At 48.0% G+C, this 17,543-nt stretch overlaps 1 protein-coding gene across 1 annotated transcript; it reads left to right on the forward strand.

Annotated features, from left to right (window-relative positions):
- Positions 1 to 166: 166 nt before the first annotated feature.
- Positions 167 to 7,451, forward strand: LOC307238671 (E3 ubiquitin-protein ligase TRIM35). The gene is made up of 6 exons (XM_080011758.1): positions 167 to 793; positions 4,232 to 4,327; positions 4,718 to 4,948; positions 5,647 to 5,669; positions 5,847 to 5,965; positions 6,363 to 7,451. The coding sequence occupies exons 1-6, from the start codon at positions 272 to 274 to the stop codon at positions 6,932 to 6,934; spliced, it is 1,563 nt and encodes a 520-aa protein (XP_079867884.1). The 5' UTR covers positions 167 to 271; the 3' UTR covers positions 6,935 to 7,451.
- Positions 7,452 to 17,543: the final 10,092 nt, after the last annotated feature.

Here is a 17,543-nt window from a genome sequence, read left to right on the forward strand (position 1 = left end):
AAAAATAGAAAACACAGTAGAAAGCCGTCTATTGTATTAGTGACTTCACTGAATGAAATGACCAGTAGATGGCAACAACGCTATCTAAAATCGTTTGGAAGGAAGCCATGGTGAGAGTCTGAAAATAGATTGGGTGTCAAACACCACCTGTGGTGTTTAGGCAACAGGTCACACCGACATCAACTTTTTCTTGCCATCTTCACATTGAGTGTTCCCTTACCACTAAACAGCTTTAGCCTACAAAAGACAATATATTTTTGAGGTCATCACGATGGCAGAGCAAGACAGCAGAGCAGATCTCGGGGTGGGACCAGGACAGCCGGAGAGAGAGCAGATAACCCGGGTTGATCCTCCTCTAAGCTACCAGGAAGAGGCTTCACCCCCGACATGTGGCCTGGAAGTTGAGGCCCAGGAGTGTACGGGCTGTCGGTCAGCATGTGTCCAGGCGCTGCCTTGTGGCCACAGGCTGTGCGCGGCCTGCATCCAGCTCTGCCGGGTTGAGGTGGGCCCGGATGGTTGCTCTATCTGCTACGGATCGCAGCTGATGGACTCGGTGCTCCAGTCTCTGTTGGAGGTCCTGTTTCAAGGCCGGCCCAGGATGCCTGGGGTCCTGGCCATGGGCGGTGCATGGAGGGGGCGAGACATGATCGAACAAGAGCTCTGCACGCAGCACGGTGAGCCTCTCACTGTGTTCTGTTTGGATGAAGACCAGCCAATCTGTCAGGATTGTACAAGAGACATGCACAATGAGCACCCTTGCTGCTCCCTCCAGGAGGCCGTCCTAGATTGCAAGGTGAGACAATTATCATAGCCTACTATTTAGTGCTAGCCTGCTATTTAGTGCACCAAAGTAGTGTTTAGCATGTCAGAAAAAATAGTGTGTTCAAATAGTATGCAAAAAGTACCAGGATCAGGTGAAATATTGCAGTATTCAAAATCTGCACACTTTGCAAGAAAGCGTATCACAAAATGCATTGTGAGGGTGTCACACCCGACAAGGAGAAACAAACGCAGCATCCTTTTCTCATTGTCATTCATGGTTTTCTGGGAGACGGGGCACACAGGGGAGGCAGTGATGTGTTATGATGATGTCATAAAACTTGTGTCTAAAATGCAAAAAAAAGCAGAGACACCTGGATATATTGTAATAGGGTCTTTATAATGGAGAAAAGTTTGGTATGTTATAACAGTTAAAAGCTGGGTGGTTTACTAAAATTTAGTAAAACCTATTTAAGATGTTCTTTTGAAAAGTGCAGTAAGAGCAGTTTTAATATGGATAAAGTCAGTAAAAATGTATGTTAAAACACCATAAAACTGTTTCAAACTATTAGATTAGATTAGATTAGATTCAACTTTCTTGTCACTAGCAGAGTACAGGTACAGAACCAATAAAATGCAATTGACGTCTAACCAGAAGTGTAAAAGAAGCATTTAAATACCAAAGAGCAATTTGAATACAGTGTTTCTGTGCAGTTATGTAGGCAAAAGAGATGTATTATGTACAACATTGTAGGGTTATAACTACAGGTTTGTCAGGAGTATAGGGGGATTATGTACAGAGAGTATAAATAGACATTTTCTATCAATACTATATATATACATGCAGTATATCTATGTATATTGTTCAGGTTTTGGTCAGGTTATGGAATATTAAAAAAGTTTTTAAAAGTATGTAGTTTTGGTTTTTTTCATTTTTGTTTTTTTTAGGTGATAGCAGTGCAAGGGAAATTGATAAAACAGTGCAGTAGTGAGTGTAAACAGTTATACAGTGCAAGACAGTAAATGTAAACAGGTGAACATTGCAGAAAGTGAGATGCAACAGGTAAGCAGGTAGCCATTTAAAAGTCCAGTGCTAGAGGTGGGGTTGAGGTTTATTCAACAGTGTTACAGCCTCTGGAAAGAAGCTGTACTTGAGCCTGCTGGTGTGGGAGCAAAGGCTCCTGTATCGCTTGCCAGATGGGAGAAGGGTGAAAAGTCCATGGTTGGGGTGGGTGTCATCCTTGACAATGGATTTGGCTTTGTTTAAGCAGCGGTCATGGTATGTGTTGTGGATGGCGGGGAGTACACAGCCAATAGTCCTTTGGGCACTTTGTAGCTCTTTGTAGTGCCTTGTGGTCGCAACGTTGCAGTTACCGTACCAGACAGAAATGCAGTTTGTAAGTATGCTCTCAGTGGTACAGCAGTAGAAGTCCGATAGAATCCTAGGACAAAGCTGTGCTCTTTAAGGGTCCGTAGGAAGTGAAGGCGCTGATGCGCCTTCTTCACCAGACTGGAGGAGCTGAGGGACCAAGAGAGATTTTCTGTGATGTGGACCCCAAGGAACTTAAAGCTCGACACACGCTCCACCTCAGCACTGCTGATATGGAGGGTGGTGTGTGCCCTGCTCCTGGTTCTCCTGAAGTCCACAATGATCTCCTTGGTCTTCTTGGTGTTGAGTTCCAGGTTATTGTTTTTACACCACATAGTTAGATGTTGAACCTCATCCCTATATGCTGTTTCATCCTCATCTCTGATCAGGCCCACTACAGTGGTGTCATCTGCGAACTTGATTATGGCATTGGAGCCATAAACAGGGGCGCAGTCGTGAGTGAAGAGAGAGTAGAGGAGAGGGCTCAACACACAACCCTGCGGCACACCAGTGTTCAGGGTGATAGTGGAGGAGGAGAGACTCCCCAATTTAACAGCCTGGGGTCTGTTAGTAAGGAAGTCCATAATCCAGTTGCAGAGTGAGTTGCTGATGCCAAGCTGGCTGACTTGGAGATCAGCTTGGAGGGGATCACAGTGTTGAAGGCAGAACTAAAGTCAATAAACAGCATTCTAACAAATGTTTTGGGGCTATCCAGGTGGGTGAGTGCTAGATGGAGCACTGTGGAGATAGCATCCTCTGTTGATCGGTTGCGTCGGTAGGCACATTTTTACGGGGAAGGGGGCAGGCAGGCTTTCAGATGTGAGAGGACCAGCCTCTCAAAACATTTTGCAATGATGGATGTCAGTGCAACAGGGCGGAAATCGTTCAGTTCCTTGGCTGTAGAGTGTTTAGGCACCGGAACAATGGTGGCAGATTTAAAAGTGTGGGGGACTGTTGATTGGGCTAGTGACATGTTGAAGATGTCAGTGAAGACACCAGCCAACTGCTCTGCGCAGGCTTGCAGCACACGTCCGGGGACCCCATCAGAGCCAGCAGCTTTCCGAGCATTGACCCTACTCAGGATGTCGCAGACCTCTGAGGTGGAGAATTGGAGTGTGTCCTCGTCCTATCTGAGATAAAATAGTCAATCCAAGGAGAGGGGGGTACTTGAAAGCTCTCTTGGGGCGGTTTAGCTTTTGGGGTGGTTTAGCTGATGTACGTTGGGAGCCTGTATGCCAGCTTTGTGGCCAGGTTCTGAAGTCTGGAGTTTTTGGATTTGCTGTGGAGGGGCATTACACCAGGCTGGGGCAGGACTCTTTCATTACACCCTGATGTCTGTTCTGGGGGTTGCTCCTCCATCTCTCCTGCACATTATCTTGAGGTGGTTCAACTGTTTACTTCCCTCCTTCTCCAGATTATCTATATGTATAGTCCACCTCATGTTTTCCTGAAAAGTCACACCCTGGGATTTGGTCGTGGGTGTAATAGTGAGTGTTTGTCCATATAGATAAAGGTCTGCATTTTTCTTGATTTGCCTTGTTTGTGAAAACAGGACATAATGTGTTTTGACAGTATTCAGTTTCACTCTCCACATATTGGCCTATGATTCCACTTTTGTAATGCTTCTCTGGAGCTTTTTACCAGCATATTGGGTGTAAAAAGGTGTTGCCCAGTAGTACAGGTCATCTGCAAACTGGGAGACTTGGCGTTCTCTTGAGTGGGGGTAGCAAGCAACTGCAACCAGCTGTCCTCCAAGCAGACAGCCAATCAGCATTACCTATGTATCTAGTTTGGCCACGGGTGGCAGAATTGAGCCAACTAGGATTGCTAAAAGCTGATATAAGTAATTTCGATGCAGGAAGTGTAAATTAAGAAAGAAAGAAAGTAAGTATTAAAATGTAACACTTAAAAGATTCCTTACACTTTCTGGTCGATAAATGACTGGTCGACAGCACACAGGGCTAAGGGATCTAGTGACCAGAACCATTGCCAGAACATTCTGAGCTTTGCATTTCTGCGACGCCTAATTGTGTGGGACTGCGCTTTTGCTATATGGCTACATATGATATTCTGTTTTTCCTCATTTTGACATCTCGTCTTCAGCGAGAGCTGCGATCCGCCATGAGAACTCTCCAGGATCAGCTGGACACCCTGACCTCTGTGAGAGACACCTGGCAGGACACAGCAGCTCATATCAAGGTGCACACATCCCTGTGTTGTTCCTCCTCTCTGGGTACTACTAATGCCTAACCCTTGAGAAGTCATAGTTTCGCAATGCATGTGAACATGCATGTATTTTGGTAAAGAAAGTGCATGTGTTAACGTGATGCAAATATGATTCACATATAAAAAGCACATTTGAAAGACATTTGTAGCATGTGTGAATCCCATGATGCTAACTAGCACACTGTAAAACCTTAACTCATGTGATACACACCAGTTAGGGTTATTTTATTTTTACAGTGCATCTGTTAGTAGCATACATGGGTTTCACATGTGCTATACGGGTATTTCATTTCACATTTCACATGTGAAACCATCCACCACATTCCAAGCCTAACGCCCTTCTTCCTCCAACCCCGGCCTCAGAGCCAGGCGGAGTGCACATCACAGGCACTGAAGGAGCAGTTTGAGAAAATGCACCAGTACCTGCGCGACGAAGAGGTGGCTGCCATTTCCGCGCTGAAGGAGGACGAGGAGGAGAAGAGCCAAAGGCTTGGGGAGAAGACAGACAGAGTCAATGCCGAAATCACCGCTCTGTCGGGCGCCCTGAGAGAGACGGAGGAGGCCGTGGCTTTGGACGAATGTCAGTTTCTAAAGGTGATATGTTTTCTGCCTACGGTAACCTAAAGACAGAAAAAAAATCGGAGATAGTGCATCTTTCATAATAGTTTGCATTGAGCTGTGTTCGCCATGATCAGACAGTTAAGATTCTGTTTGGTTTTGTCACAATACTGAGTGCTGAGTCATTACAGCTGTCTAATGAACCCAAATCCAGAGCACAATGGAGGCTTAGGACTAGGTGCAAAAGATCAAGAGTTGATTGCAGGGAGACCAGGGGGAAGGGAGATTACACAGTGGGTTGGGAAAGTCGGGCAGGCAGGAAGATGAAGGTAATGGAGTACGGGCAGGGCAGGGCAGGGCAGGGCAGGGCAGGGCAGGGCAGGGCAGTCTGATGATGTAGTTGTATTGATGCAGTGGACACCATGATGATCTCACAAGGACTGAATGAATAGGGAACAGGTTATATACAGGTGGGGTGATGAGGCAGTTGAAGACAGCTGGCTTGATTGCTGAATAGGGTCAGGTGGGCAGTGGCAGGATCTGAGTGGCAGATAGAAGGAGACAGAAAAAGAGAGGGAGAAAGACCAAGACGGGGGTAACACAGCACTACATACACTAGGTAGATAAGGACAGAGAGAGAGAGAACCACGAACAGAATAAAAATAACGTGGCAAAACCCTGATGGGTTTAACCTATTTTCTTCCTGTATTTTTTTACATTTTGTCTCCCAACAGAAGTACAAGAGGGCATCTCAACGGTACGTTTGCTGTCAATCCTTGGTACTTCATGGATGTGCAGGCAGTAGCATATCTATCAGAAACACATTTCAAAGTAGCTAAATATCATGCCAAAGTTTTCCCGAGTATTTGTCGGACATTTTAAAAAGACGACAGTTGGTGAGCTGCCTAAAAGCTCTTCCTGTTGCATTTCCCAGGGCTCAGTGCAGAATGGAGCGGCCGGAAGAAGAGCTGGGAGCTTTACTCAATGTGGCCAAACACCAGGGTTCTCTGCAGTACAGTGTTTGGGAAAAGATGCAGAACATAATCCAGTACTGTGAGTCGACACATGCGTTTACACTGCAGGTCTGGACTCAAATATGTCAAACATGGTAGGTTGACATAGAATCAAGTGGGCTGAAAATAATATTCTGGTTCAATGTCCAACATGGAATCCAACAGGCTGTAATGGAGAGCTTCTCTTGTGCCCTTTTTGGCAGCAAGTTTTAAGTTAAATTATGAACAACATAGCAGTTTATTGTAGGCAGATAAAGCATGTACTACCCTTGGCCAGAGCTTAGCTCAGCCAGAGCTCTGCCAAGGGGGCCCATAGAAAAGTTTGGTAGAGTAACATGAAAAATAATTAGACGGGTATTTGTCATTGTGACTTTTTTTTTTGCAGGCCAAATGAAAGAAACCTGATTGGAATATGTTTTGTGATTGACTTTTCCCAGTTCCGGTGACCCTGGACCCCAACACGGCCTCCGCCTGCCTCAGCGTTTCCACCGACCTGACCAGCGTGAGTGCATGCGAAGAGCAGCATCTCCCCAACAACGCAGATAGGTTTGGACGGATGTCTCCAGGCGTCCTGGGCTCCGAGGGCTTCGACGCTGGGCGGCACGGCTGGGAGGTGGAGGTGGGCGATAACAGCTGCTGGTCACTAGGCATGGCCAGGGAGAACGTCCGTAGGAAGGACCAATCTCCGGTCGACTCAGACCGGAGCTCTAGCCAGTGTCTGGGTGGTGACCCCGAAAATGGGCCATGGACCGTCTCGCTCTCTTCTGGGGAGTACTGGGCGTCCCCGGGCCCCAGCGTCCCACTCCGACTGAGGCGAAGGCCCTGCATTGTCAAAATTCAACTGGACTGGGAGAGGGGGTGTCTGACCTTCTCAGAAGCTGGTGACAACAGCTTGATCTACCGGTTTAAACGGCAGTGGAGCGGCATGCTAAGACCCTACCTCTCCACGGCGTGTTCCAAACACCCGCTGCGCATCAGAGCCGGGAAGGTGACCATCTCTGTAGAGTAGAATCACATGTGATGCCTTAAGAAATGGCCAAACAGCCCCCAACCGCTTTTTGCACACGTGAATATTGGTGACAACTTGGGATTTTGATCAATTTTTTCACAGTCCAGCCAGAAAGAAAGAAAAAAAGAAAGAAAGAAAGAAAGAACAACAACAATCAATAAGTATGTATAGACATGGTGTGTATTTAGTATGTCCATTATACTGTATAAGATAGATATGACTATACTTAAATCTCTCCTAGATATTATGTATTTGTATATAGGAGATATGTACAGTAGATAGCTATATATATGTAGATAACTATGACTTTTATTTCGAATATTAAAATGTATTATTATTTTTTTTTTGTATTGAGTTGGTAGCATTGCTGCCCGCTAGTTAAAAAGTAAGCTGGACTTGTGTTAACAGAAGCTTGGGGGAAACACCTGCTCTAACCATCTTTCGGTCAGTCTTTCTGTGTATCTGTTTGTCTGCCGGCCAGTCTGCTGTGCAGGGGAATAAACATCATATGATCTGCGCTGGAACTCACTGTGTAACCCAATCCTCCCATATAAGCATAAAGACACACACACACACACACACACATCCAGAAACATTTGACACTCCATGTATTCAACCTTTAAACGTCATCTGCCTTCCTCCTACTAGTAACATGAGACTAAAATAGACGACGGTGAAAAGGGGTGGAAGGCCCCTTAAGACTGTAACACTGCACCGTAAATGCTGTCAAGCAACAGTCTCTGGTTGCTTGACAGTGGAGTTCAGCTTCTCAACCTGCAATGCCACTCTTTATTCATTCTTTAATCATCAAAAACTGCTTGCAATAACTCTGTCCTGTGGACGACCTCTGGGATGACAAGAGCACAGCTTTTTTGTTATACAAGACTGCCACCAATCCCTCTCTTTGGAGGATCTTACCATGTTTTGGTCTGTAAACAATTAATCACCATTACTTCTCCAAGAGGGGGAGAATCCCCTCGGTGAGAAATATAAATATAGAAACAAAGAAGCACCTGGAAAAGCATAAACATAGCAACAGACAGAAAATCAGATAATAACAAAAAATAGTTAAGTGCAAGAAAATTGGAACAGCAATTCGTTCCAAAAAGCAGTACGTGGATCTTTCTGTGATGGCTATGGCTGTAAAGGAAGGAGAACAGGAGAACGATGTAATCAGGAAGGTGTTTGGGGGTCTGTTCAAAGCAGCTGCTGGTGGTGTGTGTGTGCCTGTGATGAATACGCCTGTGATGTGCACGGCACTTTTCCCAGTAAATTGTGGTGTATGAGGTCCGAATGATATCATAGCAACCCCAAACAGTGGAAAAGGCTGTGCAGCGACCCCTGAGTCCCACAGACATATACACACTCCAGGGCCGCAGCAAAGCTCTAAGCACCCTGCCCTGCTGCCACAGAGGACCCCCCAGCCAACAGAGAAGATGGGAGCCCACGGTGCAACACCCACGCATGGCCCTGAGGAGCATAAACCAGTCCCAGAGAGTGCGAGAAGACCCTGCACCCCTAAAGTGTACACATACTACCCACCCCGAAGGGCAGGCATGAGATGCACCCGCATGCGCAGAACCGGCCCACGGGAGCCAGGTCCCGTGCCGACAGACCGACACCCTGCCAGAATCGCTGGTCCCCATGCCCACCATACCGCAACCGGCCAGATGCCCCACCCGGCCACAGGCCCCGAGCACCCACCCACGTGGATGAGTGTGCATGGCACAGACACCTGGATGTCAGCCCTCCTCCTGTCAATGTCCGCAGTCAGCCAGATATGTGGCCCTTCCACTACCGCTGGCACTCGGAGGCACCCACCGCAGAGAAGCCACGCAGTGGGAGCAAGTCCGACAATCTCCTCCCGTGCCGCAACCGGCACCCACAATAGCCAGCAGCCGCCAAGAGGCCTTGAAAAGCCTCCAGCGGCGCTTCCCATATTCGCACCGGGGCACAGCAGGCCAGAAACGACCTTGCGCCAGGGGCAAGCCGCTAAGATCCAAGCCCAGCAGACAGGGGGCCCACCCAGCCGTCAAACCACACCCCCACACCAACCCACCAGCGCCCCACGACCCGGAAAGCCCCAGTGCTCAATGTGTGCTGTTGGTAAATGCAGTTAAAATTGCGGGTTGTGCGGGTGCCAGTTCCATGTCCAACCCGAATCACTCACGCCCCTCCTGCCCTGCAGACCCTGGTCTGGTGGTGTGTTGGAATGTGACAGACAGACCACATCCCTATTCACATAGCTTGCACCCCACCCATCTTACAAACCCGAGGCCTGTTGTGTGGTGTATGTACTGAGAATGAGTTTTGGCACTGCGAGAGATAGGTGAAGTGCAACCAGATCAATGCAGGGGCGCAGCAGGCCGTGGAGCGGCCCAACCTACAGTGACCAGCCAGGGTGCAGAGTGGCCCACCATGCGCCTCCGCCATGCAGGCCCCTTCCCTCCCTTTGTTTACATTACATTTCATTCAGCAGACGCTTTTATCCAAAGCGACTTACAATTGTTCAATCACCGACGGACGCAGCCATCAGGAGCAATTAGGGGTTAAGTGTCCTGCTCAAGGACACTGCAGCATGCTAGCAGGAGGAGCCTGGGATCGAACCAGCAACCTTTAGATCACTAGACCACCAGCTCTACCGCCTGAGCTACCACCAGTTTACAGGTCGTGCATTGTATGTGGAAAGGTAGTGATGAGGTATGTAAAGTGGTGGTCAGACCACTCAGAGGCCGCGCTTCAGGATGCTCTGATTGACGTTGAATAGGACATGTTCCAATGAAGTTCCAGTGACGTCAGCCAGTTTATGGAAGTAGCTATGAGTTTCATAGCTCCGTTAGTGGACAGCATCGTTCCCACGATGAACGTTCGGACATTTCCCAACCAATACCGTGGGTTGATAAATCCATCCGCTGTACTCTGAATGCTTGCAGGGCCACTTACAATGAAGGTCTTGTATCTGGCAATATGGAGAAGTACAAAGTGGCGTCATACAAACTGCGGAGGTAGGTGAATTACAAGAGCAGCCTATCCCAAGCCATGAGTGTGGACGCCTCCCTAGCCAAGAACTAAACTCCTTTTATGCATGGTTTGAAGCTAGCAACAACACTGCTAGCTTGCTGGCTAATTGGAGTTACACTGCTGGGGTTGAGCACGCACTCTCACTGTCTGAGCATGACGTCAGGAGGGCTCTGATGCGTGTGAACACGAGGAAAGCTGCGGGCCCAGATATCATATCTGGGTGAGTACTGAAGACCTGTGCTAGCCAGTTAGCCACAGTGCTTAATAGGATATTCAACACCTCCCTGGCCGAGTCGGTGGTCCTGTCCTGCTTCAAGAGGTCCACCATCATCCCTGTGCTAAAGATTGCCTCTCCAGCCTGCGTGAATGACTACCGTCCGGTGACCCTACCCTCGGTGGTCATGAAGTGCTTCGAGAAGCTGATTACATCAAGTCAAGTCACACTTTATTTATAGAGCGAATTTCATACCAGGGCAACACAATGCGTATACAAAGAAATACAAAAAAGAAAGAGAGAACATAGTTGTCAGCCGGTCATTATAAAAGAATGCCCCTGAAACCACAGCAACAACAAAAGCAACAACAAAGACAACAAAAACAACAATAAAAGCGACTCCAACCACAGTGGCAGGAATAGCAACAGAAAACAACAACTGCAGCAGCAACATCGACACCAGCAGCAACATCGACACCAGCAGCAACAACAACAGCAGCAACGTACACGCAAAGACGTCACCAGAACCGGAAGTGGTAGCTCTCACCGGAACCAGAAAGGTCACTCAGGTTAGAAATGGTTAAGTTTAGGTACAAGGCTATGTTAAGTTGAGGTATAAGGTAAGCGAGAGTTAAGTTTAGGTATAAGGCCAGCAGCAGCAACGACAACACCAGTTAAGGTATAAGGTTAGCGGCACCAACAACATCACCAGCCGCAGCAGCAAAGACAACACCAGCAGTGACAATACCAGCAGCAGACAACACCAGCAACAAAAACAGCAACAGCAACAGTGCACAGGCGAAGACGTCACCGGGACCGGAAGTGGTAGCTCTCACAGGAACCAGAAATCTCCTCATCTGTATTGAGTCAACAGTGTGTACCATCTCATCTCAATGAAGCAAAGCACTGAAAAGACGTCACCGGAACCAGAAGTGGTAGCTCTCACTGGAACCAGAAATCTCATCTATATTGAGTCAATAGTTCTCAGGGAAGCAACACACAGCAAAGATGTCACAGCAGCTATCATCCACGTGGATGGGCACTCGGTGCTGGTGGCCGGGCCAGGTGTCGGGACGCTCTGTCAATCCTGCGCTCCACTGACCAAATGAATCTCCCTCCCTAAACCCGTACATGTGGGTAGAGACTCGTTCAAAAAAATGTAATAATGAGCCACTCCAAAAACCAAACATTTTATGTATTCCATGAAACTGATCAAAGGTATGAACCTTACGTAATTCAGTGAGGCCGTTCTCAGTGTCAAGTCTTGTTAGGTACAACATTCACCTCTGGTGACTTTACACACACATCCTTGTGAGGCTAGCAGGATATCGAGGGCCATCCTATTCTGCTGTAAGACCTTGCTAATGGCCATGACCTCTTGCTGAGCTGCAGTTAGTGCGATGGAACAAAGGTTCAGGTGTTTCTCTAAGATTTAGGACAGGATGGCTATTTCCTCCTGGGAAGTGTAGGCACTATATCCCTGAATAAATACACTAAAAATGTGTTTGTAATAGTGTGCTTAGCATGGTGTAGTGGCGGTTGGAACGATCCTACTTCTACGGGTGTGGCTTTCCGTACCAATGGATTAAAAAAAGCTATGTAGCACGTGCCTGTAGAAGAGGGTACACAGCTACTGTATATGCTTTCCCTCCACACGAGGTATACCTGTTCGGAAAGTGGCGCTGGGGAGAAGGAATCTGCTGTGGTGACGTTACCATCGCAGCTGTTGCCCCCCAGTGCTGGACCGTACATTGGTCCACTGAAATTGACACAATTAGTTACATTAACTAAGGGGTAGACCACAAGGGCGAGCTATTCCTGGGAGCCATTTCTATTGTTGGTCCTAACCTAAAATTGGGGTTGAGAGAAGTCATGTGAGTGGGACGTCATAGAGACTATGGAAATGATGCTGGCCCAAGGTTATGTTTTTACACACATCTCACATCTAAGTGGACAGTTGGGGCCCGTGGTACAGGCTAAGCAGAGTACAGGCTAAGCAGGAGCGAGGGCACCGGGTGCAGTTGGTCTGGACAAGGGACATCTACATGCGTTGTTTAAGGCCCCCTTGTGTGTACTATTTGTAAATGGTTAGTCTCAACAAGACAGTAACATTAACGTTATCAGGACGTTCTTAATTGTACTTGGATATGTCTATGTTCGCCGTGGTATCGAAATATCTCTCCACTGTGGTTGATAACCACAGCCCTTATCCAGGAGTCAGTGGCGCATGTTACTTGGTCACAAACCGGAGGAGTATAACAATTAACATCCGGGCCAATGAGGTTGTTCCAACCAAAAATCTGCCAGTCTGGTAGGACTGGCACATTTTTTCAAGGACACAGGCATGTGTTAACATATCCAACAATCAGAATACTCTCTCTTTCTCGCAAATTCTATCATTATCTGTCAGGCCACATAAGCAGTCCTCATACGTGTGCTTGTAAAGCGATTTTGTCTATCTGTATGTACCTTTGGGCCGTCCTTAGTGCCTGACACCAAAGGCTAGAACTATTGTTACTTGGATAGTTTGGCTGTTCTCTGCACAACATGGTCTGATTCTCCCTGTAACACCAATATTGGCAATTGCCATTGTCCCAATGTCACGCCCGCAGCCTCCTAGCCCCACTACGAGCCGCTTGTCTCTTTCATCAGGGACAGGTCGCCCGGCGCTAACCCCTTCTTGGTCCCCTCTGCCTCTTTTCTCCGGCACCGTCCCACACACCTGAGGTCCATCACTCATCAAAGACTGTCGTATTTATTCCCCGATCTTCCATCCACTCTTCACCAGATCGTCAGCTTATCTAACTCAGTTACTACCTCTGGTTGTTAGGAGGTATGCTGAGTGAACCCAGGTGCAGAGAACAAGGCAGAGGCGAGGTGGCAAAAATAGAGGTTTACTCAAAACAAGTACAAAAACTGGGCAAAAACAAACAAGAAGTCTCGGGAGCTTGGAACAAGAGCGTTGTCATGAGGTTAGACAAACTCAAGACTGAGCACCCGAGGACACAAACGACAGGGTCTAAATAGGGACGACCAAACGAGACACGGGTGAAACATATAACCTAATGAGGCAGGGTTATCAGGAACAGAAATAGGTGAAGCAGAGCAACCCTGAAAAGGCAGTACTGGCGGCATCTAGTGGCCGATGCGGGTAGGACCAGGGCGAACCCTGACACTGGTGGCTCCTTCTTAAATTCTGAATGTATGCAGTCACCGTTCTAACCTGCCTTTCTTCCTCCCACGTCCAAGCCATTCCCATCCTGCATCGTCGAGCCCAGCTTTCCGTCCACCTGGCCAGAACCTGGATCCTTCCTTCCTTGTCCACGCCATCCCTGCAATGTCTAGCCTCATCCCACCCGGAGGTCCCGCCTTCCGGGACCTGTCCTGCTCCGACCCCGTCTCACCCTTTGTCACGTCAGTGACTCATAATAAAACTCCTTTGTTAAGACGGTCTGCCAGCTGTCTCCATGTCGTGCGTTTGAGTCCCCCTAAGCCCTGGTCGTAGGCGTGAGTTATTTAATGGCAGCCAAACAATCATGGGGCTCACTGTGGTCTCCTGATGGCAAGAGCAGGATTCATAACAGAGCAGCGTTGGATGGTAACATGAGGTCGATTAAAAAGGTGTTGGTGGTGTACGAAACAATCAGCGGAGAAATTAGACATCTTTTGCTGTAAGATAATATCAGAACCAGCATGTTGAACCAGAACTGTGAGTGGGCGACACCGCCACAAGCGGTGCAGAGACTGTAATAGCGGCTGACACAACAGCCACAGACTGCATATATGAATGTAGCCCGCGCTCCACATCGTCGAGCCTCTGTGAGTTGTATGCCACTAGGTGAAGACGGTCGCCATGAGTCTGAAAAAGGATGGTAGATATGAAACCATTCTGTCCGCCGCAAGAGTAAAGTCTTTTTCAGTGTCTGATAGTCCTGACAGGGCTTCAGCAAGAGAGGCCTTTAATATTTTAAAGCTTTCATCTGCTACTGTGTTCCATGGCACTGGGTCCTCAGGGAACAGGCCATGGCTGTGTGCCAAATCATGTAGCTGTTGTGCTAGGTGGGGAAAATCCATAATCCATTGTCTACAATAGTCTGCACACCAGAGGAAAGACAGCAGCTGTGTTTTTGTTATTAGTTTAGGAATGACTTATATGGCTATAATTGTCCCGGGGCCAAAAGATCAGCCTGCCGCCGAAATGCCATCCCCTCGATATGTAATGCAGGACTGTACATATTGGAGCTTGGCTTTGCTAGCTTTATGGCCGGGTCAGCGTAAAATTTTAACAAAGCTTTTTTGTCTTATAGCAGCACACTTCATCTGGAGAACAGATAAGCAGATCGTCGACATATTGGATTAATATACTGCCAGCAGAAAAATGAAAGTCGCTAAGTTTTCTTAGAGGGCGACACTAAATACTGCTGGGGACTCGTAACCGCTGGGGGAGTGTAACCTTAGGGTATTCGTGTCCATGTTTAATGCTTCCCTTTAAAAGTGAATGCAAACCAATACTGAGATTATTTTTCTACAGAGTGCTGAAAAACGCATACAATAGAAAAATATTTTGATTCACCTGGACCTGTGAGAGTACAGTGGTCGGATTTGGTAATACCGGAGCTCTGTGGTGTACCGTGTCATTTACGGCCTGCAAATCTTGCACAAAAAAACAGGAGACTCACAGGCAGGATTGGTGTGTTGCATGCAGAGGTTGGTGTAACGATGCCTCCTTCTAGGAGGGATTCAAAAACTGCAGTGATCCCTGTTCAGCATCGGGTCAGAGGCGCTATTATGCTTTGCATGGCCTGTAAGAATTTTTTGGATGTACCACAAGCGGTGTAGCCCCCTTCATAGAACCTACATCATATTTGTCCTTGGCCCACAGTGAATCACCAATTATGGCATTTGAATTCATGGTTTAGCACCTGTGAGCCTTTGTGGAACAAGATGAATTAGATGTTTACCGGAAAAAGTGCACTGATAAGGAAGTCTAACCTTGACCCAATCAGTGAATCGTAAACAATTTGCTACCCACACACCAATGCTCTGCTAGTAGGTTTTGGATGGGGCCTTGCAGAGTGAAATGTAGAGAGGTGCTACATGGCATGCACAGTCATTTTCCCCAAGATAGATATATTTGTCCTCGCAATAAATCTACATCTTCCCCTTTTTAAAACCATCTTCTCTCATAATCTGTGTCTGGTGTGGCTTGAGAAATGGAGACTTTGTGAATCAAATCCCATTAATAGTAATACACTGGCTCACCTTTGCAGTATTTTACTAGCTGGCACACTGCAATCTTAACACCTGCACATTTGCAGATCACGGAGATGCCCAGTAAACACATCAAATCTTGGCCGCATAGGTTAACTGGACACAGATGAGCAGATGAAGGAATGTTTTATGTGCTTTGTCAATTCCCCCACCCCTCATCCATTACTGGGAGAGACTTTGTAAACCTCTCACAGGTTTCATCACCCCTAGGGCCGATTGTTGTGATAGTGTGGTTGCTCAACAGTGGTTGTTTTGTGAGACACTTTAACATTAAAACCGAGTGTGCAGCTCCCTAATCCACCACAAAGGAGAGTTCTTGATTGTTAACTGTCAATTTAATCATTGGCTTTCAATCATGCTGTAATTTGGGGACAATCGAATTCTGTGTCAATCTCCCTCATGCCCACAATGTCGCCGTCCAGGCACAGGGACTCCAGGCATCAGACCGTTGTCGTCCCAATCCTGGTTGACATCACGGCTGTGGTTCAGGTTCACAGGACATTCTCGGGCATAATGTCCTGGTTTGCCGCAATGGCAACAATTCCCGTCTCCACTGTGGCTCCATCCACATTCTCGTCCACGGTTGGAACCCTAGTGTCAGGATCCTGCCCTGCTTTGGTGTTCTATCTGTCTCTCTCTGTCTCTCTCTGGCTCCCTCTGTCTGTCCCTAGGTCCCTATGTCCCTCTCTAGCTCCCTGGCGATAGTGGTATAAAAGATATAAAAATTTCCTTAAACGAACAACTTTGGGAGTTTTTATCCGTAGAAGCATAGTGGCCGGCGGAAATCCTATGCGGGAACACTCTCGACAACAACAACAACAAAAATGGAGCCGCTGTTCCACGAGCGGGCCCACGGAGGAAGCACCGAGGTAAACGAGGCGGTATTCGGGTCAGAATGAGGACGCAACCTTACCGTCCACCTCTGCCAAGCATCCTTCTTGCCAACGTCCAGTCCCTGGTGCCGGACGAAGCCATACGTCCAGCCGAGTCCTTCTCCGTGTTCCGCGGCGACAGAACGGGGGAGTCGGGGAAATCGAAAGGTGGAGGCATCTGCCTAATGGTAAACAACTGCTGGTGTAATGCCACCAACACCAACACCTCTCCCACTCCTGCTCGCCCAACCTGGAACAGCTGACCATCCTATGCCGTCCATTTTATCTCCCCCGGGAATTTAGCACGGTCATTATTACAGCCGTTTATATCCCACCACGAGCGGACACCAACGCAGCTCTGTCGGTCCTGTACGATGTGTTCTGTGTTCTGCCTAATTTCCACCAACACATTACGTGTGCCAACAGGGGAGATAGAACTTTGGACCATTGCTACATACCTTACAAGAACGGATTCAAGACCGTCTCGCTCCCTGCTTTCGGGAAATCAGATCACGCCACGATCTCGCTGGTTCCTGTTTACAGGCCTCTGATCGCGCGAGAACTGGTGGTAACGAGGGAAGTGAAGCGGTGGACGGACCAATCGGAGGCTGCGCTTCAGGACGCTCTGACTGACGTAGACTGGGACATGTTCCAATCAAGTTCAAGTGACGTCAGCGAGTTTACGGAGGTTGTAGAAAGTTTTGTAACTAAGCTAGCAGACAACATCAGTCCCACGGTGAAAGTTCTGAGATTTCCAAATCAGAAACCATGGGTTGATAAATCCATCCGCTGCGCTGTGAATGCTCGCACGGCCGCTTACAACGACGGTCTTGTATCCGGAAATATGGCCAATTACAAAGCGGCATCATACAATCTGCGGAGGGTGGTGAAGGACGCTAAACGGACGTACAGAGAGACTGTGGAGCTACAGATGGAGCAGGGGGACACAAGACGCTTGTTGCAGGGGCTGCGGACTATTACGAATTACAACAGCAGCTCCTCCCCAGCCACGAGTGTGGACGCCTCCCTAGCCGACCAACTGAACTCCTTTTATGCGCGGTTCGAGTCTGGCAACAGCACCGCTAGCTCGCTGGCTTATTGGAGTTACACCACTGGGGATGAGCGTGCACTCTCAGTGTTCGTGCACGAAGTCAGGAGGGCTCTGATGCGTGTGAACACCAGGAAAGCTGCGGGCCCAGATGGCTTATCTGGGCGAGTACTGAAGACCTGT

This window comes from Zeus faber (assembly GCF_960531495.2).
Source record: "Zeus faber genome assembly, chromosome: 13".
In the NCBI taxonomy this organism is placed as follows: Eukaryota; Metazoa; Chordata; class Actinopteri; order Zeiformes; family Zeidae; genus Zeus; species Zeus faber.